The sequence below is a fragment of the Elephantulus edwardii genome, unplaced genomic scaffold (genome assembly GCF_000299155.1).
Source record: "Elephantulus edwardii isolate Elephantulus edwardi_28Jun2011 unplaced genomic scaffold, EleEdw1.0 scaffold00087, whole genome shotgun sequence".
NCBI lineage: Eukaryota > Metazoa > Chordata > Mammalia > Macroscelidea > Macroscelididae > Elephantulus > Elephantulus edwardii.
The window spans coordinates 11362573-11384379 of NW_006399837.1; the positions used below are offsets into that span (position 1 = coordinate 11362573).

Here is a 21807-nt window from a genome sequence, read left to right on the forward strand (position 1 = left end):
AGAATCCTTGCCTCCAAGGGGATGTGTCTGATCTTCATACCTTTTTAATCTATATGCAGAACAGATTATCCAGGAGATTGGGCTCTATGAAGAGAAATATGACATCAGGATTGGAGGGGGACTCATTAACATTCTGTTTTATACAAATGACACAACACTGCTTGCTGAAACTGAGGAGGATCTGAAGCGCTTGCTGCAGAAAGTCAAGTACTGCAGTCTTAAATATGGATTGAGGCTCAATATCAAGAAAACAAATATTCTCACCACTGGGCCAATTGGCAGCATTGTGATAGATGGTGAAGAGATTGAGATTGTTCACAGCTTTGATTTGTTTGGCTCCACAGTCAAAACTCTTGGCACCAGCAGCCAGGAAATTAAAAGACGAATTGCACTGGGAAAGTCAGCTGTCAGAGACCTCTCCAAAGTACTGTAGAGTAATGGTGTTGCTCTGGAGACTAAGATGTGCCTGATACAGGCCATGGTCTTTTCAATCACTTGCTATGCATCAGAGAACTGGATAGTGACTAGGGAGGATGGAAGTAGAATTGATGTGGTGTTGGAGAAGAGTACTGAATATACCATGGACTGCTAAGAGAACAAATAGGTTCATCCTGGAGAGGATTAAACCAGGCTGCTCTCATTGACACAGATTTTATTTTTCTAAAAGTTATTTTTCAGGGTGTTTTCATTGGATAAAGAATACTGGTTGACATCCCCCCCCCTTCTTGCATTAGAAAAATGCTAAACTTTGTCTCTAGGCTTACATTGCTTCTGATGAGAAAAATGCTACAATTCTTATTTTGCAGGATTTAATGTTTCCCTTTCTCTGGGCTTTTTATCTTAAGATTCTTTATCATTTGACATTAAAATTTAATCAACTATTACGTGCCTTGATTAATTCTGTTTTTTTACCTTGCTTTTGAAAAGCACTGCCGTTGTGTCATTTCCAATTCATAGTGCACCTCCCTTATGTTTCTGAGGCCATAATTCTCCATAGGAGGCAGCTGCTTAGACTTCTTCCACGGGAGACTGTGGGATTCAAACTGCTGACTTTTCAACTGGCAGGCAGATATTACATACCAACCAGGGCTCCTTTACCTTGCTTCTTGTTATATACCATAGAGTTGGAATCAACTCACAGCTGACCCTTCGGTAGATTTTCAGAGGTGGTAAATCTCACAGGAAGAAACTGACCATCTTTCTCCCGTGGAGCGGCTGGTGGATTGAAACTTCCTGCCTTTGGATTGGCAATGCAACTCTTTACCACGAGGCCACGGGATTTCCCTTTATCTTGCTTAGTATGGTTGAATCTTCTTTTTATTTGTGAATTTATAATGATCATTAGATTTCCTACACATGCGTACTTTTAAATCTTTGACCATATTAATAGCCATATAAATAAAGGCCTATCTCTGAATTTGACCATCTTTGTCGTTTCTGGGTCTGTTTCTATTATCTGGTTTTCTTCCTCTTCATGAGTCCCATCTTTCTGCTTCTCTGAATGTATGACAATTTTTGATTGGATGTGACATTGTGAATTTATGCTGTTGAGTGTTGGATTTTACAGTCTTTAAATAATCAGTACATATGAATTATCAACAGAGGCATCTCTGTTAAAAGCCTTGGCAAATCTATTTCTGGGAAGAAGCCCACTGAAAACCTTACAGTCTATCTACCCTGGCTTACAGGGAGTCTGCATGAGTTGGAATGGACTCAACAGTAAACAAATTAGTAGTTAAGTTCAATCTTGCATTTAAATGCTGTTATGATCCAGAACCTGTATAAATTAGAGTGTGTAGTGGTGGTGGTGGTGGTGGTGGGGATTGGTCTAGTTACCAGAGCACCACAACGCTTAGGTCTTCTTTTTGGTTTTTTGGGTGCTTCTCACCTTCTCTTCCATTGGGTCTTGAGTCAAATCCAAAGCCTAATAAAGTAGTCATCTCCCCTGGCTAACTGTTCTCTATCAGATTGTCATTTTTTGCTTCTTTTTCCTCACTACAACAGGGGTTTTCCAAAAGAGTTCCCATACTAATTTTCCATACTTGGAGTCTGCCTCCACTTTTAGCATATAAGACTGGTGGTTATAATATCACATCTCTGGAGTTTCTGTGTTTCCAGTCCTAATTACGGAGCAGATTGTAGAATAGTCACTCACATTTTTTTTTAATGAATAATTTTTTTTCTCTTGCTGCAAATATAAATGAGTAAGTACACATCAGGAAGTATGCTCCTAAAAAAATCAAATCATGAAGCAAGTACATTATGTATATGTTCAGAATTCCCAGTATGTCAGACCTTCATACCTGATGTTCTCAAAGTAGCAAACAGCAGGAACATTGCTCTGCTGTGATTCAGGAGAGGGGGCTTGAGATCAGATTTCATTGCTGCCTGCAAAAGCTGTTGTTGATAGGTACCATCAAGTCGTTTCCTACTCATGGAAACTCTGTGTGTGTCAGGACAAAACAGGGTCCACCTTTCATCATCTTCACAATGTTTGTGTTAAGGTGCTTAACCTTGTGGTGACAGCCACTGTGTCATTCCGTTTCATTAAGTCTTCCTTTTTCCCCATTGATCTTCTACTTTGGAATTCATGATATTCTCCAGGGACTGGCTACTTCATAAGGTGTAAAAAGTCTATTGTTGCTTCTAAGGAACACACTTCCAGGGAAAATCTGTTTTTTTCTTTAGGTGGTTCATGGTTAACAATCTCCACCAACAGCACATCAAAGGCACCACCTCTTCAGTCTTCTTATTTATTGCTCAACTTTCACATGCCTATGAAGCGACTAGAACAAGTATTTGGCATTTTCAATCATGACCACCAATAGGATAATAGTTTTCCCAGAAATTTTGAGCCGGCTAAACCCAAGTCATTTAAACTTTTTACAGATAGGGAAAATTTAAGTAGCTTGAAAGATATGGTGGGTTAACTGATCGCAGGTTTTTTATTTGGGTATGACTTCCGTGGCTCATACTGAAGCTGTTACTCTATCAGACAAAAAAGTAGGGAAAAAATTATTCCTATGCGAGCTCTTTATAGAAATTTTAGTAAGAATCATGACAATTTGGATTATATTTATCTTCAGAGAGCAGCAATGAATGTCTTAAGGACACTATCATATTAAATTCTCTCTCTCTCTCATTGCCGTCAAGTCAGAACTGAGTCATAGCTGATCCTCTAACAGATTTTCAGAGGCTTCAAAATCACATGGGAGGAAATAAACTTTCTCCTGAAGAGCAAGTGGTCAATTTGAATGGGCCAGCACATCACCACCACCACCACCACCACCACCACCACCTCCTCCTCTAGGTTAAGCTGGGCAGTTCTCTAGCATGACAGGAGTACAGCAGAATTAAGAGTGTCTATATCACTCACTTCTGTCTTACATGGGTAGGAATCCAATTTTGTATTTAGCAATTTTGACATATGAACCTCATGACAACCACTCTGAGCTTAGGAAATATCATCTAGAGCTGACTTAGTTTCGCCTCTAGAGAGTCTGGGGATTCTATTCTCTTGTTTTACTATAATTATTGAACTATTAAAACCCCATTCTCTTGGGGAAAAACACTATAGAATAAAGACAACCATATATTCTAACCTGAAATGGCAACAATGACAGAGCAGACATTTATTGAGTGCTTATAATGGGTGAAAAGGAACTATGTGCACTTTTTTTATAACCTTAGACGTTGTCTTATGCGAGCACTATATTTATTCCCACTTACTGATGGGTAAAATGCAGTGAAGAGTGAGTAAGGAATCTGCTCTGAGTCATATAAGGAGGAATTTAGTAACTGAAATCACCTACGTTGCAATACTCTACACAGGAAATTATTAATACAGGAATATCACATTGTTCTTGAACGGTATTGCGACAGTTACACCACGCACCTAAAGGGCCAGCATTTGTAGAATGTATTGTCCTTAAAAATATCTTTGGAACAAACAAACAAACATGGAAACCTTCAACATAGAGGCCAGAATAAAAATTAAAAAATGATACCACAAGATCTAATGCCAGCTCTCCATCTTAAAAAAGAATACATATTTTTGGAACTGATTTCAAATTTACAAACTGGCATCACTTCATCTTTATTCAACTTGAAATTTGCCATGAATGATTTTTTTTAAAGTTGTGAACTACAGAAGCTTACATTTAATTGAATGAATTATTGAATATTTCCTCTCTCATAAATATGAATTCAGTTTGTTTCAGAATTAAAAGCAAAACCAAATAAACAAAAAAATGATCCTCCCAATTTTCTATTACTAGTGTGAATCAGTCCAGAAAATTCACTTCCTATCTAAAGAATTTGGCTCTTATCTCCCTCAGTGAAGTTCCCTAGGTTTCAGACAGGATACCCACAGACTCAAGTCCCACCCTCATTCAGAGTAGACAGTGCACTCACCTATGCTTCTGGCAGCTGCTGGCCTCTAAGTCTTTGCCGCTCACCATGTCTGGGACCTTTTCTTCACTGGAATGTTCTTCTGCTTCCTTCTGAGGGCTACTTTGGGGCAGGGCATCTTCAGGCTCCATACCACACTCTTCCTTTTGATCTGTTTCAATATGAATTAAAGGCACTTCCCTCGAACACAGTGATCGCTTAGCCTCATGACACGGGGAAGCTTCCTTTCTAGACTCTACAACACTGTGGTTTGTAAGAGAAGCAGCTTTGAATGGAGATGATGCTGGGCAGGGCTTGCTTTCAGTGAGGGAATCTTTTCTTGGGTGGTTGACAGACTCCTGACCAAGCATGGTGGGACCCCTTGGCCCTCTGCTTGAAGCTAGCCTGTCTGCACACTTCTTCCCCTGGACTGGGGAGCCGCTGGCCACAGGCTCAGCCTCAGCTGCATCGACGTCATCCCCGATGATTTTGTTCTTTCGCATGAGGGCCTCAATGGAGTTCTCCCACGTCTCGTGGATCAGCATGCTTGTGATGTGGTCCGCGCCCCCTCTGCGGTATAAACAAGAGTCAGATTTGCAGAGGCCCGAAGAGGAAGCACGGTTGACCGGCTGCACGCTGAGGAAATCCTGTCGGCTGTTTTGGGCGAAGCCATCCAAGGAGTTGGCTTTGATGGGTGCGGTCACCGTCAACCTGGAGCATGGCGACTGGCTGTCCGGCATGGACGACTGTCGGTAACAGAAGGGGCCTCGTGCGGGAGGAGGCAGCAGTCCAGCCGCCCAGTCGTGGCTGCCTCTCCTGGATGGGGGGCTGTCCTTGCTGGCCCGCTCCATGTCCTTGAGCATGTACTTGTAGAACTCCTCGGTGATGCTCTCTGTGCTGGACTGCTTGGAGGGACAGCTCGGCCTCACGCTCAGATGGTCGTTTTTCCGACAGGCCTGCTGCATGGCCGAGGCCACAATGGTGCTGGCGTTCTTGCCAGCGTAGTAGTCCAGCAGCAGCTCAAAGCCCCGGCCTTCACTTTCCATCTGGTTCACCATGAACCTGGAAAACTCGTCGGTGATGCTTTCACAGCTGGACTGCTTGGAGACCGAGCTGGCCCTGCTCACCGGCTGACTGAGGGTAGTCACGAGGCCCAGGCTGTTGACAAAGGCCCTGGCGTCACCGTCCTCCTCGGGGATGCTCTCACAGCTCGAGGCCTTCAGCCGGTTCCATCTGTCTCCCAGGAACCGGTTCCGGGGGTAGCCCTGGGCTTGCCACACCCCGTCTACTATGGAGAACTCCGTTAGGTTCATGATCCTGGTGGCCACTTCATTGGCAAAGACGTTCATGGAATCTGGGGCCTCCTCGACGTTCACAGACTCGTCCACCACCCTGTTCATCAGTTTCTCCTTCAGCTCCGGGTGCTCCTCTGTCTTCTTCTTGATCTCGCTGAGCCTGGGGGGCTTGTGCTTTCGGACTGTGGCCCCTCCAGCCTGGCTCTCCTTCTTCCTCTTCAAGGTCCGGCAGGACAAGTTTGGTGTAACCAGAAACTCATTGCCTCTTCTCCACGCACAAAACCAAGGTTGTTTGCCACTGGAGTTGTCGAGGCAAATTGCTGCGATTTCAGTTGCCATGGAGACGACAGTCTCTGCTAATTCTTCGGCAAAGTCTGTAATGCAGTAGATGTCTGCGTGCTTTGCCTGTAGCAAGGGCTGAGCGGGCCGCAGCGAGTCATTTCCTAACAGAGACAAGTTGACTTGAACTTCGCTGTTGAATGGTGAGTCACCCTGGTGGCTTTCTGGAGTGCTGAGGGTCAGTCCGTCCTCTCCATCCTGGGATCCCTTTCTTCTGCTGACCACAGGTGCCTTGAGTACATCTAGAGAGGTTGGGCATTCACCCTCAGGGAGACTGGGCGGTCGGGGATGGGTCTGTGTGGTCTCCCCCATGGCTCCTTTGAGATGTGCTTCCCTGGAGGTCACAACTTCAGCGGCCGAGCAATCATGTACATGGTGATTGAGCTTGACATAGGACAGTTCACAGGACAATTCAGCTTGCAGGGTGGGCGTTTTGAAGAGACCAGGTCTCGCTCCACCCTTATTCTCTTGTTCTGGAAGCATGTAACGTACAGTCTCTTTAGTGACGAGACTAATGTTGGGCGGATTGCTAGCTGAATGGCACACAGTGTGTTCAGTGGCCTTTGGCCACGTGTGACTAGCGACCTGGTCAGGCACCTGGCAGCCCGATCCTGTTTCCCCCCACCTGAAGGCCTCCTTGGGGGGACCATCCCCGAGCTGTGCCAGAAGGCTCATCTTCTTGAACGTGAAGCACATCACACTGAAGAGCAGCTGGTGTGTGCTTTCCATTAGGGCGTCCAGCGTGTCGGATGGGCGCCTGCCCTCATTGGCTTCCCCTGTTGTATTTCTCTGGTGCACTTCCTCAAGGGAATGCTTCAGGATCACCGCGGCCAGGTTCTGTGCCAGTTCATTCCTGAGGAGATTCTCTGAGTACAGGGCCTGAGGCCGCGATGTGCCCTCCAGGATCCTCCTGCCCACTGACTCCAGGAGGTCTTCAGGGCTACGGTGGGAAGTGGGCCTCATCAAAACCAGTGAGGCCTCTCTGAGCAGTGCCTCGGCCATGGCCTCGTTGTCCACCTCCACGCTCCTCTCCGGGGTTAACACCCCCAGCACCGGGACCGCTGGAGAACCAGGAGCAGCAAGGCACCCCTCGTCCTGCGTCTCCCCCAGACCACAGACAGCCACAGCACTGGCCACCTGAGTCATGCCACACAGAGCGGATGGGAAGGAGTACTCGCCAAGCAGGGGCTCCTTCAGGGCCCGGTCGCCTGGGCTCACTTGCGCCTCTCCACCGCCCAGCACACTGCCGGATAGCAGCGCCTCCTGCTCCTTCTTGAGTCTTTCTGTGGCTTGAGGGCTGGAGATGGTACCAATCACAGTGGCCGCACAGGCGAGCACCACTTCCAGGGCGCTCTGGGGGTGTCTGCCTGCACTGTCTCCAGAGAGGATGCCTGGGCTCACAGCGGAGGCCTCTGTGTCAGGCCATGAACAAGTGCCCGGCTCGGTGACAGCATCGCTGCCATCTGGACTCTGCACTATGACAATTTTGGGGAGCTCATTCCATGACTGAGGGGTCACCTCATCTTTCCTGGAGCAACCAGTGAGCACGGCATTTCCTGCAGAATCACAGGTGGCTGATTCCTGGGGCGGTTCAGGCTGAGACTGGGATAATCTGATAAAGGCATCTTGCAGCACAGATTCAGCCAAGTTGGTAGCATACTCGCCAGTGGTGGCTTCTCCATCTTGTAAGGTGAGAAGGGACTTTCTTCTGCCTCTGGGGGCTCCCAGCTCTAAGCTGCTGCCATGGTCACGGCTACAAGCAGAAGACACATCGTTCTTATCCAACTTGGTGACACAAATGTCACCTGAGGGACAGCAAGCCTGTGAGCTTTCCACGTGGCCTTTATCATTTCCTGAGCAACCATGGGTGGTGGCTGTCGAGTCCTTCACGGCCTCCCCTTTCCACTGGGATGCATTGGCTGAGGAATCCGAGCCCCTCAAGTCTCTTTCTTCTCCTTTTTCTAGAGAGCCTTCCGTTTTCAACAATGGTGTATGACATTTATGAATACGTTTGTCTTCCAAGGTGTAAAGTAACCTCTCTCTGTTGTACTTCCAATCTTCCTGAGCTGCTTCCTTTGGTTTTTGACTTTCCAAAGCACTGGCTGAAACATTTAGACTTTCAAAACCTAGTGAGGAGAAAATGAGGGCTGCTATTAGTTGTTGGACAGCATTTTGCTATGAGTCTAAAATCATGATCCCTTTCAAAAAATGCCTTAAGCCATCAGACATCTTTTCTTTTTTTCTGCTTCTTCCCTGTGAAATATGGCATAGTAAATGTATCTTCAAGGAAAATGTATCTGAAGAAATGTTAGAATTCTATCATGGAATGCCTCCTAATTAAATTGCTTTTAGTGTTGAGTCGGAATAGACTCAGAGCTGACTGTCCAATGGGTGTTCAGAGGGTGTCAATCACATGGGATGTGACTGTCCATCTTTCTCCCAAGGAGTCACTGGTGGATTAGAACTGCCTATATTTAGTTGGCAGCACAATTCCTTACCCACTAGGCCACTGGAGCTCCCTGAGATGTGGGATATGAATGTAAGGGTTAGAGAGCCGAGGTAAGGCAGTATTTACAAGGTGAAGACACGGGGCAATTCTTCAAATGGAAATCAACAGAAAGACCCTACATTAGAATTGCCCGGTGGCTACAGAGGAAGGATACTTACAGCCATCAGATGATACGTCTGTTGAAGAGATTGGCTCTGAAGTTGGTTGAGTTTGAGCTGCTAGTTGGAAAGTTGGCAGTTCAAACACACCAACTGCTTTGAAGGGAGAAAGATGGCCCATTTCCTTTCATTAAGATTTGCAGCTCTGGAAACCCGGTTGAGTGGCACTGTGGACTGGGATCCGTTTTGGCAATGGGTTTAGTTTGGGTTTGCTTAAGGTTTGCAGCAGTCATAGTGGGAACTATAGCTCCATGGTTCAGAGAGGGTAAGAGGAACCCACTGTGCATTGAGCTGTATTAGAGTTACTATACATAAAGAGGTGGCGTAGTGAGCTAAGAATTAAGCTTATTACCAAAATGTTGCCAGTATGAACCTGCCAGCCACTTCGAGGAAGTCTGTTCCCACAAAGGTCTATAGTCTCAGAAAGCCTAGAGAACAATCCTAGTGGGCTTGAGAAGTTCCTAAAGTCCCTGCATGGTGCAAATGCTTAAGGTGCTTGGCTGATAACTCAAAGGTTGGGAGTTCAAAGCTACCCAGAGACCCCTTGGAAGAAAGGTTGGGTGACCAGACTCCAAAAAACATCAGCTGCTGTAAGCTCACAGGGTGCCCAACAACTCCATGACAATTCACTGTGTTGTTAAATTTTTTTTTAAATTTTCTATTATGCTAGTCTATTTACAAAATTCAAATGCATTGCTTTCCAGGACAGATTCTTCCAATTTCCCTCAGCCCCCTACTCATCAAACTGTACAACTCCATGATTAAGCCTCCCCTCCCCCTGTACAATTTTGTTAATTATTACCTAACTTGGGAGGGACTTGGGGAGCATTATGCTGAGTGAACAAACTCAGTCCCAAAAGGACAAATACTGTATAAAAACCATTGTTGTAGAATGAGTATAAGGATCCAAGGAGGGGAGAAAGGGGAAGCAGAGGGATGCAGTTGATTTTTAAAGCATTTTTTTTCTCCTTCTGGCCTCACATCAAGTGTTACCTTGGAAACTCTCATTGCCTTTGAGTCAGAACCAACTCCCACTGACCCTCCAGGGGGTTTCTGAGGCTGTGAAAGGCCCAGGAGGGGAATCCTATCGTTCCCCTGAGGAGCAGCTGGTGGGCTCCACCTGCCAGAGGGATGTGGCCCCTGGGTTGGAAATGTGACTTTCTGCTGAGGACACCACTAGAGCTATTTGCTGTCATTATTATTAAACTCCCAAACTCCATATAAAGAACCAGGTCTCAGAAGGAGTAGTTAAATAACCCCAAGTTCCACAGGCCCAAAGTAGGAAAAGTACATCTCAGTCCAGGCCATCTAACTCAGCTCCAGTGCAGCCAGTGGCTTTTATATCCTAGAGCTGGCAGCTTTCTCTCCCAGTGACAGTCCCCAGGCCTTGTCAGGAGGAGGAGTTACCTTTAAAGCACAGGAGTTCCTTCAGCATCCCCGAGGTATCTTTGGGGAGTCTGGAGGCATCCAACCAAGAGGTCTATGAAGTGTGTTACTCACCATCTTCCCGCCCCTCCTTCTGCCCTCCCTCCACTCAGAAAGCAAAGCCTGTGATGATGACTGAGCCAGACTGACACAGCTAGAAACCTCATGCGGAGGTTCTGAGGGTGACTGATCTCAAGCGTTTGCATTAGCTGTAACGGGAAGGCCTCACCGTTCCTGAATTCTTCCACTTCGCTCTCTTCCTCTAAGTGCTCTGAGGCGGTGAGAAAGTCCTCCTCGATGGAGGACAGCGAGCAGTTGGTATCATCCTCCAGCTTCAAGGTGCTCGGTTCCACGTGCAGCTGCCGTTCCCGCACCAGTTCCAGGCCGATCAGAAATTTGTTGATTTCAAAGATGATGCAGTTGGTGCTGTTGGGCCTGTTCCCTCGGGCACACTGGACCAAGCAGATATCTGGCAGCCAAGGACACTGGAAGGGGGGAGGCGAGGAAGGCGGTTGTTGAAAGAGGAAATAAAGGGTTATTGCGTCTGACCTTGCCTTTAGAAGTAATGGAGACCTTTAAAAGATTTGAAAGAGCTTCTGGGCTTACGTTGACAAACTACTTAAAAAAAGAATCAAATGATATTTGAGAACACAGGGAACCTTGGAGATATTTAACTTCTGGGGAAACAGAACAATCACATCAGATGTTCGCGCTTTCCTCGCTTGATTAAATCCAGATCGAGGGCCTCTGATGGGCATCTTTTCAGTCTCAGATTCAGAAACACCTCGGCCGGTAGTTCAGATGTGTAGCAAGTATTCCGTCAACTGCATTTACGTTTTCTAATATATCTTACTCATCTGAATGAGCAGTGAACATGAAATTGAAAAAATCAGCTAGATGGGAACCATTTCAGAAAGACCAGCGTACACAGAAAGCTGTGAAGGAGAAATAAAACTCAATGGCGGGGGTCCCAGCTAAACCCAGGAACCCTGCTCAGTTCTAGCTTCACAAACCAACCACATCCTATTTCTCATCACTCACTTCTACTGCTCATACTATTGTCTACTAAATTAACAATTGAATTAATTAAATTTCATTAATTCAAATTTGGAAGCAGGAGTGGCATCCACTTCCTCAGCAACATGCCTCAGGAAACTCTATGAACTTTGATAAATGATAATAGTTATAGAAAGGCTTCAGGCCTTTTGTTCATAGGGTTGCTATGAGTCGTGCTCTACTTGACGACAATGAACAACGACAACAAATTAACAATACAAAACTTTTCCTTGCTTGTGTGTAGGTTAAATCCCCACTGGACTGTGACATCTGGATTTTCATTTTTATAAGAGGAATAATAAACTAATTTTGTTTTTAAGAGAAATTATTTTTTAATTCAAACAAGAATTAATGGGTGTGTAGGAGCTAAGTAAACTTAGTTGAAAGTGTGATTTGATAGGCTTATGGGCACTTAACAGCAACAAAAACAACATCATAGAGCTCAGTTGGCGTAGTAGACAGAAAGCAATGCTACCAAAGCAAAAGTGCATGATTTTAATCTGTGGCCCTCAGACCTGCTTTTAATTATTTTTGGTCAGACATTCTTCTAAGTGGTATTGCACTGGTCTGTCCATTTGCTGTACAGAGGTAATTTGTGATTGCTGTGATGCTGAACATGTGGAACTGAAATGTCAAGTGCGATAATGGTTACCCATGGTGGACAGTGTTTCATGGAGCTCCCCGATTAAAACAAGCTTTGGAAGCAGAAATGGCATCCACTTCCAAAATAGCTTGCCTCTGGAAACTCTATGAGCCTGGAGAAAGGACGAAAGTAATAAAAATGTTCAGGTTTTTCATTCATTGGGTTTCTATGAGTCACCTATGACTTGAAGGCCGTTCAACAACAACATCAACCACATCATTATTTGTGTGTTTTAGAGTAAGAACCGACCCATAGCTGATCTTTGGCAGGTTTTCAGAGGCAGTTAATCGCAATGGAGGAGTTTGCCCATCCTTCTCCCATGGAATTGCTTGTGGCCTCGAACTGTGTGCCTTTGGTATTGCAGCACAGCTTCTTGCCACTAGGCCACCAGCGCTCCCTTATACCTGTATATCCACTCTCTATATAAAAATATTGTTCAAATTATGGTGATTTTTTTAAAAAGTAGATTACCACTCCTTTCTCCTAAGGTATCTCTGGACTTGAACTTCTAACCTTTTATTTAACTGTTTGCTCCACCCAAGGACTCCCCATGTCATTCTTGAGGTAATCATGTAGTATAGAAATTATCATCATGCCAGCTTTATAGACCGGCAAACTAGGCTTAGAAGGATCCAGATCTGTTGACCTCAAATATGAAAGAACTTTTACTCCATTCTGCTTATTTCCTGGCTAAGACAATTCAAGTTACAATAAGCACTGGAATTCTTGCTTCATTAATAAAATGTCACCCCTTGTTGGGTATATCGAGTATGACGCCCCCCCCCCTCTCAAAATGAAACAAAACCCCCCCACTGCTCTCCAGAACATTCTGACTGACAGCAATGCTCATTGAGTTTTAATCCTCCAGTGGGTTTGCAGAGGCTGTAAATCACACAGGAGGAGATTGCCCATCTTTCTCTCACGGAGCAGCTGGTGGATTCAAACCACCTGCTTTTGGGTTGGCGGTGCAACTTCTTACCATCATGTTTTAGAGGCTGTATGTCTTAGCAAGGTTCAAGGCCATCCACTTTTGAGGGGTGGACAAGGAACAGTAACAACAGAAAGAACCAAAGAAACTTCCCTTGCCTGACCGCAATCCAGATGAAACCGCCATTGAGACCAAACTTCCAAGGTGGTCAGAAAAGATGTTAATCATAGAAAAAAACAGTTCATGTCTTTTGTGCAAAGCTTACCCTGTGTCATATTTGATTCACCAACACTTAACCACTACTAAATGGGACCAACTATATTATATCTCAATGGTGGTTTTATCTATCAACATAACTTGTTATGTCTTGGAGAAACATTCTTCCACTTTGCACATAACTCTTTGTCAATGTGCTGTATAGGGTAACCTGAGTTTGCTATGATGATGATGAACCTTGTGCCATGGGGATATCAAATACCAGAAGGTTTCCCCATTGTGGACAGTGTTTGGTGGAACTCCCGGTTGTTAAACAGGTTGGGAAGCAGGAGTGGCATCCACTTCCTAAACCACATGCTTCTGGAAACTCTATGAACTTGGAGAAATGAAGATAGCTGTGGAAAGGCATTAGGTCTTTTGTTCATAGTCATTATGAGTCGACCTTGACTCGAAGGCAATCAACAACAACAACAACAACAACAACATGTCTTAGCAGGAACAGACTGTCTAATCTTTGTTCTGTGGAGCAATGGTGGATTCCAACTGTCCACCTTCTGGTTATCAGCCCGCACATGCCATACGCCGCCACTAGGTCTCCTTTTAGTCTACAGAGGCAGGGAAGGATGTTTGCACAGTAGGACTGGGCACAGATCTTGGCTTCCAGGAGCAGCTGCTTTCTACTGGGACTGCTCCACTTGGAGATTCATTTGTTACATGGATGTGTTCCATCTGACTGATACCGGCCCAGTGTGTTTCATCACAGAAGAATGACAAAGCTTGTTCCTGGTGAGGCCAATGTTCACAACCAGGAAGGAACTTCAGGAGAGATGCAGATTTGATTTAGAAATATTCTCAGAATTCAGGTTTAAGTATTATTTTTGCTCATCATGGTTTTGTCTGGTTTAAAAAGAGGGCCCTTTAAACTATTATTTGTGATTATTATTATTATTTTTTAATCAGAAACTAAACCTTCACACTAAGAGGAGAAATGTTTTCTGGTTTTGACTACCAGAGTCTAACACACCATGTGCACATCTTTACCAAGAGTAAAATGTGACCTTTTAGAACGTCTAAAGAAAATTTTAAAAATCTACATCAAAACCAAAAAGAACAATGGTGAGGACCACGGAAGCTCACGGTTTTATGTCAAGCTTGTTATGTGTCATTGCCAATATGCCTGACCTAGCGCGTTAACTACCTGCGTGCGGTGTGGAGGGGGACGCCGGTGGGGCAGTCCTCTGGGGTTGCACTGCTAACCCAAAGGCCACGCCTCTGATTGTTGGAACCCATCAGTGGCTTCACAGGAGGAAGATGAAACATCTTTCATTGAGGAACTTGCATCCTCAGAAAACCAGCTGGGAGGTCAGCTACGAGTAGGTTTTGACTTGATTACAATGAGTTTGAGCAGTTTTGTTTGTTTTTTTTTAATGCGTTTATTAGGAATCTCTCATATAATGTTCTTAGAAACTGATGAAAGAGCTTTACCCATTTATCTTAAAGTGCGTAGCATAATAATTTATCTAACGTAGATGACTATCAGTACATGGAATGATAACATTTTAGATCTTACATTATTTTCAGAAGGAATTTGATTTTTTTTTTTTTTGAGGCCACAAAACTCCCTTTCTACCCTTGACCTCTCTTCTTCTCATTGCTCGGTGCTGTCAAGATTCGACTTCCTAGTCTTTAGACCCTATCTGTGTATGACTGAGATTCTGTCTGCCTAGTGCCGCCCTCACAATTTCCTACTCCACCCCATCACTGCAGTCCCTGTCAATGCACCTCCCTGAAGGTCTCCCCCTCTTCTCTAACCCTCTGCCTTTCCCAGCACAATGTCCTCTTCCCAGGACAACGGCCACTTCTGACAACATGCCCGAAGGGTGTGAGAGGAAGCCTCACCACCCTTGTCTGAAGGAGCATGCTGGCTCTTCCTGTGTTTATTCATTTGCCTGATTTAGTATCTTGGAGTAGAACTACTCCACAGGGCTTCCCAGACAGTGAATCTTTACAGAACCTGATTGCATAATTTTCCTTCCACTGAGAAACTGGTGTGATTGATGTGCCAGTCTTTCAATTGACAGCCAGTGCCTTAGCCATAGTGTCACCAGAGCTCCTTTGGTATTTCAGAAGATAAATAGTGGAGCTCTGGTGGTGCAAGAGTTAAGTGCTGGGTTGTTAAATAAACTACCCAGGGTTAGGGTAAGGGAGAAAGGCCTGGAAATGTGTGCCAGTCAAGTTTATAACATAGAAAACTCTCCGTCATATATGGTCACTGAGAATGAAAATGAACACGAAGGTTCCCAATAATACCAACAAAGGAGCAATAACATTCAGAAAGATGGAATTGTGGGATTCTCAGGCCTCATAGTATGGACTGGAATTCTGATATTGTTCCAAACACTGAAGATAAGTCTAATTTTAATTCTCCAATGGATTCCATAGATGTGTGGAAACAAAGCTAATCAATGGCTAGAGAGACCAGTCCAGTTCAACCTTGCGCCATGAACTTGGCAAGTTAATATTAGGAGTTAATGTAAGGGAAGCTCTCTCAAATCCTGGGTGGCAATGTTTTGGAGAAGTACAGCTGAAGACTGCACTTGAACACAAAGGAATATTTGATTCTTATTTTACCAGAACTTATGGGATAGCATGTTTCTAACTCATGCTGCTTTGTGCTGACCCGACCACAGAGATCACAACATCACCTGGCAATAAATTGGGAAGAGCTTCCATTTCTTACCTGTGAAACTTCGAAATCGGCCTGGAGATTCCCAGATGTTAACCCACTCAGTAGGACAATCTCATTTTCCTTTGGCTGTTGGACGTTCATGGAGTTGATGAGTTTTGGGAGATCTGGGGAAACGTTGACCAGTTTCTATAAGGCAAGAATCTTCGTTAGTAATCATCACCATCGTCATTTCAACGGTGTGAAGTTGGATCCAACTCATGGTGACCCTCCTCTGGGACTGTTGTTGTTGTCGTTGTGTTCCACTGAGTTGGAATAGGACCATCGCTGACCGTCTGGTGGGTTTTCAGAGGTAGTTAATCCCACCGGTGGAGATGGCTGCTCCTTCTCCTACGGAGCAGCTGGTGGGTTCGAACCCTGTGCCTTTGAGATTGGACTGGGATTATGGAGCTATACATCACACAGGAAGATACTGCCCATCTCTCTCCCGTGGAGCTCCCGGAGGATCCAAACCACCAGAGAGGCGTGGCCGTAGCAATAGTCACGCCCCTCCCTATGGCCTAAGGCACCAGTGTTCCGTTTTTCTGTTTCTCAGTGTAGATGGCCTATTTTCACTTTAAAAATAGGACCCCCCAAAAAAATAAAAAAAAATATGATGCCAGAACATTTTTTGTTTCTTCTTCTTTTTTATTTAGTTCTGGTAACTCTACTTATTGGAAGCAGGAGTGGCATCCAGTTCCTAAACAACCTGCTTCCAGAAGCTCTATGAACTTTGATAAATGTCCGTAGTTGTAGTGGGGCTTCAAGCCTTTTGTTCATAGGGTCGCTAGAGTCATGCTCGACTCGAAGGCAATCAACAACAAGAACTCTACATAACAGAATACACACCCATTAAACAATTTATGCATCGAGAATTTAATGACAGAAGTCACATTCTTTTCACTGTGTCACTGCTCTTACTCCCTCTTCCCACATTGTTGCACCCCTCTTCACTTGGGCTTCTAACTCCCTAAACTATCCTCTCTGCTTTACAGTTTCTCTTGTTAATTTGAATACAGATAATTCTTTAAAATGGTGAACTCTTTCAGATGAACATTTTTCACTAGTTGAGCTAAACTATTGCTAATTTTAAAGTGGCTTAATGGTCTCATCTCCATTTAAAGCTTAAAAGATTATCTCAGGACAATAGATTCAGAGGTTCCCCAATCCTATGGGTTTAGTAAGTCTGGTTTCTACAAGAATTTGAAATTTTGACCTACAGTTTTCTCTTATTGATCAAAATCCATCTCTTGAGCCCTTGATCATGACTTTGGTAGTTAAAAGTAACATTCCAGTTTTAAGATCTCATGGCAATGGAAATAATAGATCACAAATACTTCAAGACACTTTTATGTGTATTCACTTACATAAATGAGAAAGTCTGCTATTAAGGACCTCTCCAAAGTACTGAAGAGCAATGGTGTCACTCTGGAGACTAAGGTGTGCCTGATACAGTCCATGGTATTTGCAATTACTTGCTATGCATCAGAGAGCTGGACAATGACTAGAGAGGGATAGAAGGAGAACTGATGCCTTTGAGCTGTAGTGCTGGAGAAGAGTATTGAATATATCATGCACTGCTAAGAAAACAAACAGGTTCTTCCTAGAGAGAGTTAAACCAGCTGCTCCTTGGAGGCAAGGATTCTGAAGCTTAACCTGGCATACTTTGGGCATGTTGCAAGGAGGGACCAGTCCTTGGAGAAGGATGCCATGCAGAGGATGGAAGGACAGTGCAGGAGAGGAAGACCTTCTGTGAGGTGGATTGATTCAGTGACTGAGGTAATGGGAGTAGTAGGTATGTCAGAGACAGTGAGATTGGCACAGGACAGAGCAGGGTTTAGGGCTGTTGTACATGGGGTCACTATGAGTCACAGGCAATTTGATGGCACATAACAACAACAATAACATGCTAAGAAACTTTACATCTAGTTTAGCTCATTACGTTTGATCCCCAAATAATTCTGTAGGGATGGTTGGTACTATTAGGTGTCATTGAGTGAAGTGTGACTCTCTGATCAGCAGATCTGAAGCCTGTCCCATTCTGTACCATCCTCATCTCTGACACACTTCTGTGTGGATGAAGCACCATTTTTAGCTCCATTTAACACATAAGCATCCTTAAGTTTGGAGAAGATTAGTAACTTGCTCAGACTTATATAACCAACACAATGAAAATGCCTGCTCTTAACCATAACAAGTCAACTGTTTTACTAAGGTCCAAAATCAACACCCATGGAAGGAACAGTCAAGAAATCAAATGTCACATTGCAGTGGGGCAGAAAAAAAGCTACTCAAAAGATCTCCTTCCTTAAGGTGTTACAAAAGCAAAGGTGGCACCTGGTGAAACGGACCTGAGTTTCCCCGTAGAAAGCATGTATTTTCTTCCGAGCTCATTCTTCCCCTACTCAGGTGTCATAAAACACTTGCCCCAGGTATATGCAGGATTGGTAAGCCAACTTGAGCAGGAAGCATGAGTCTAATGTATCAGGAGAGGGCCAATGGAAAGCCAGAGGGAATGGTATTGGGAAAACCTTGGAAAAGTCATCCAGAAAGGGCATTTGAGAGTTGGCAGATACATCAGTGAGGAGCCACATTACTGAGCCGTTGAGCCGGCTTCAAGGGAAGGAAAGCAATGCCTCCCAGCGTGGGTGTGCCCACTTTGTAAGAGGTGGCATGAAAGGGCCAGGGAGATAGGCTGTGCTGAAGTCACCTGAGGAATGAAGGAGTCTTCTGACAACATAAGAATCATTTAAGATAAAAATCACGTCAAATGCTCTGTCAGTACAGGGCTCTTGGTAACAGACGTCCGCAGAGCTTGAATCCCACGCCTTACCTGTTGCAGGCGCTCCGTGCTGCAGTCATCCTTGTTCACATCCAGGTTCACAAAGCAGACCTGTAAAAGGCACAGACAGTCAAGTCAAAGACCGAGCTATCTTTGCTGAAGAAAGAAAAAACCCATTGGTTCTGAGCTGATTTGAGAATGACACGTGTAACGTCATTGGTCTGACATTGACCCTGTTGCTTCACCCTTGGCCTTCTTCATCCTACTCATGCTGCCACCTCTGATTCACTGACTGTATCTTCCTTTCACGGTCTAGAAAATGGAAACACAAAACTGTTGTATTAAAGTCTGTGTAAAAGTCAATGTAGACGGGAGCTCTGGTGGCCTAGTGGCAAAAAGCTGCACTGCAATCCCAGAGACATGCGGTTCGAATCCACCAGATGCTCTGCTGGAGAAGGAAGGTTGATCTCCTATTGTATCAGTCAGATCGGATTTGACGGTACACACGCACACGAAAGAATAAAATAAAATTTTAAAAAGTCAATATAGAGATATCTTCCATCACATAACAAAACCATAACCTCATCTGTTTGTTGAAGATATCCTGATGGGCATTTGAAGAAAACCATGAACCATCACTCTCATTCTTACTCTTTAGACTCAAAAGATGGATGAGTAAGAAGGCACTGGTTTGTGCCCTTGTAGACACTGAACATGGGAACTTACACTCTACGTAGAGTTCTGAAAGGGCTCATGATCTGTAGCAATTTGACAATATTCAGATGGGAATCAAAACAGCCCTGGAAAACCTGGTTCACTATCCATTAGAACTCAGGAACTTTTAATAACATGTAGCTGCAACTGTAGTTATGGAATTGTTTAAATGATTTTCCATGTCCTTTAGAAAATGTCCATTACCCTGGTCTTGGGAATCACAAGACTGCTCCCCTTATCATAATGAGAAAAGGCAAAGAGGGACATCAAAGAAGTGCACCTGATAATCTATCTCCCTTCCAATATTATCTTTTCTGAGGGTGAAATCTCCTTTATTTAAAAAAAAAAAAGCTGAAATGTGGAACTTTGTTTGCATCTGTAGGAAACCTTGTACACTTGATCTTGAAAACTTGAAACTCATTGCTATGGAGTTGGAATCAACTCCAGTGAGTTTTTGAAACTATAAACTGTGTAGGAAATGACTCATCTTTCTCCCAAGGAGTGGCTGGTGGATTTGAACCACCAGAGAGGATAGACCTTTACATCACTAGTGCAACCCTCTATGTACTAGGCCACCAGAGCTCTGCACCCACACTTGCTAGCTGGGCTGCGAGGAGAACAAAGTATGGGGTGAAACAGTTACACGTTTTATTGGGCACATGTTTTTTAATTTCATGGGTAGAAGATGATTCAGGTTTAGTGGGACCTGATGTGATTACACTTTGCTGAGACCTTCTTTAAAAATGAAAGAGGACAACATTACAATTTCTTAAGTAGGTATGAAAGTAAACATTTATCAAGAGGGTAAGAAGAAATTGCACTAAATCTCAAAGTTAATGACACTGAAAAATACCACAAGTGTGACAACTTCCAGGGGCTATCAAGTGTGTGAAGGATGGTATTATGTTCTGCCACAGACATGTTTGGGAGAGTGGAGGGACAGTGCAAGAGAGGAAGACCCTGGATGAGATGGATCGATTCAGTGGTTGGAGCAGGTGTGTCAGACAGTGAGGTTGGCACAGGATAGAGCAGGGTTCAGGGCTCTTGTACATAGGATCGCTATGAGTCGCAGATGACTCAACAGCACATAACAACAAACAACAACAATGGCAGAGAGTTTTCAGTGCAGCTTCCAGACTAAGACAGACCCAGAAAAGAAAGCCTGACAATGAACTTCTAAAGGATAAAAAAATGAAAACAGCAAATCATAGCACGATGTTGTGTGACCTAGTCCTGGGAGATGAGCCTTTGAGGTCAGAGGGCAGTGAACACACACAGCAGTTGCAGCAGAGATCTTGAGCTCACCTGAGCTGACCTCACGTGAGCTGACCTGTGAAGATGGTAGGTCAGGCATTATTTTGTTCTGCTGCACTTGTGGTCAGCAAGTCAGGGCAATTGCATGGCAACTAATAAAAGCAACAAAGGCAAAGCACTATGCAGGAGGCTGTATGGTCTCTGGGTTCTGAGGTTCCAAGGACTTCTGACTTCCTTTACTGTATATTTTTCATCTCTTCAGAGGTCAGCAAAAACCCATTCAAGGAATCATTTCTATGAAGAGAGCACGTAGCAAGAGTTATTAAAAGCATGATGTCCAAATGCCTTTAATTCTAGTCATTTGACTTGTGGGTTGGATCAAATACATGCTTACGCTTCTCTTCCAAGAAAACCAATGCCTTCTTCCAGCAGCTTCAAACAATGTAGCCATCTGGCCGAACGGGGGATATGACAGGCGCCGTTTAATTTGGTGGTATCAAAATGCTGATCAACAAAGCTTCCAAAAGAAAAATTATCTCCTTTTTTCTCTCAAGCAAAAGAATTCTGCTAGGATCAGGATCCTGGACCAGTGATCTTTTAGTGACTGTGGTATTTTCAGTGATTGATACTTTAGGTGGATGGCAACTAAAATGATAATTTATACATCAGTGTTATGCCCCGGTGCAGTCAAATACTCTGGAACACATCAGAGTGTTTGGGGTGATACTGCCTTTGTATCTAGTTATCATTGCTTTGAAATGATTGTGGTAGTCCCACAAAATGAAACAACAAATTTTATTTACACTAGCGACTGCCAAGCCTCTTGGCTCTTTATATTTGCTCTATATTTACTTTTAAAGTATTTTTCAAACACACTTTTGGAGGTAAGTCTCCAAACAATGGGTATATGTTTAAAGATATAGAAGATGAGGTATATTAATTATTATTGAGTTATATATGAAAACAAATTTATTACTGGCTTGAAAAAAAATAATATACTGCAAGGAGGGACCAGTCCTTGGAGAGGGGCATCATGCTTGGGAGGGTGGAGGGACAGTGCAAGAATGATGAGATGCAGCGATTCAGTGACTGGGGTAATGGGGGTAGGTGTGTCAGAGACAATAAGATTGGCACAGTATAGAGCAGGGTTTAGGGCGGTTGTACATAGGGTTGCTATGAGTTGCAGGTGACTTGACAGCATATAACACCACCACCACCATCAACCCTCAGTTGGCTACCATTTTAATGTTTTAATAAAATACTATTTCAGATCAAAGTCTACAGCCTTTAATATGGCTTGCATCTTAACATTAAAAAAAAAAAAAAGGTCCTTACCACTGAGCCAGTGGGTAACATCATGATAGATGGAGAAAG

General features: G+C 44.1%; 1 protein-coding gene across 1 annotated transcript in view; it reads right to left on the minus strand.

Moving 5' to 3' along the window:
• SPHKAP (SPHK1 interactor, AKAP domain containing) overlaps nucleotides 1-21807 on the minus strand; it is a 122080-nt gene that overhangs the window by 25429 nt on the left and 74844 nt on the right. Inside the window, exons 3-6 of the mRNA XM_006890326.1 lie at nucleotides 18517-18576; nucleotides 15699-15833; nucleotides 10345-10600; nucleotides 4414-8149 (exon numbers count right to left, since the gene is read on the minus strand). Coding sequence (XP_006890388.1) covers nucleotides 4414-8149; nucleotides 10345-10600; nucleotides 15699-15833; nucleotides 18517-18576 — 4187 coding nt within the window. The remainder of the gene's footprint in view (nucleotides 1-4413; nucleotides 8150-10344; nucleotides 10601-15698; nucleotides 15834-18516; nucleotides 18577-21807) is intronic.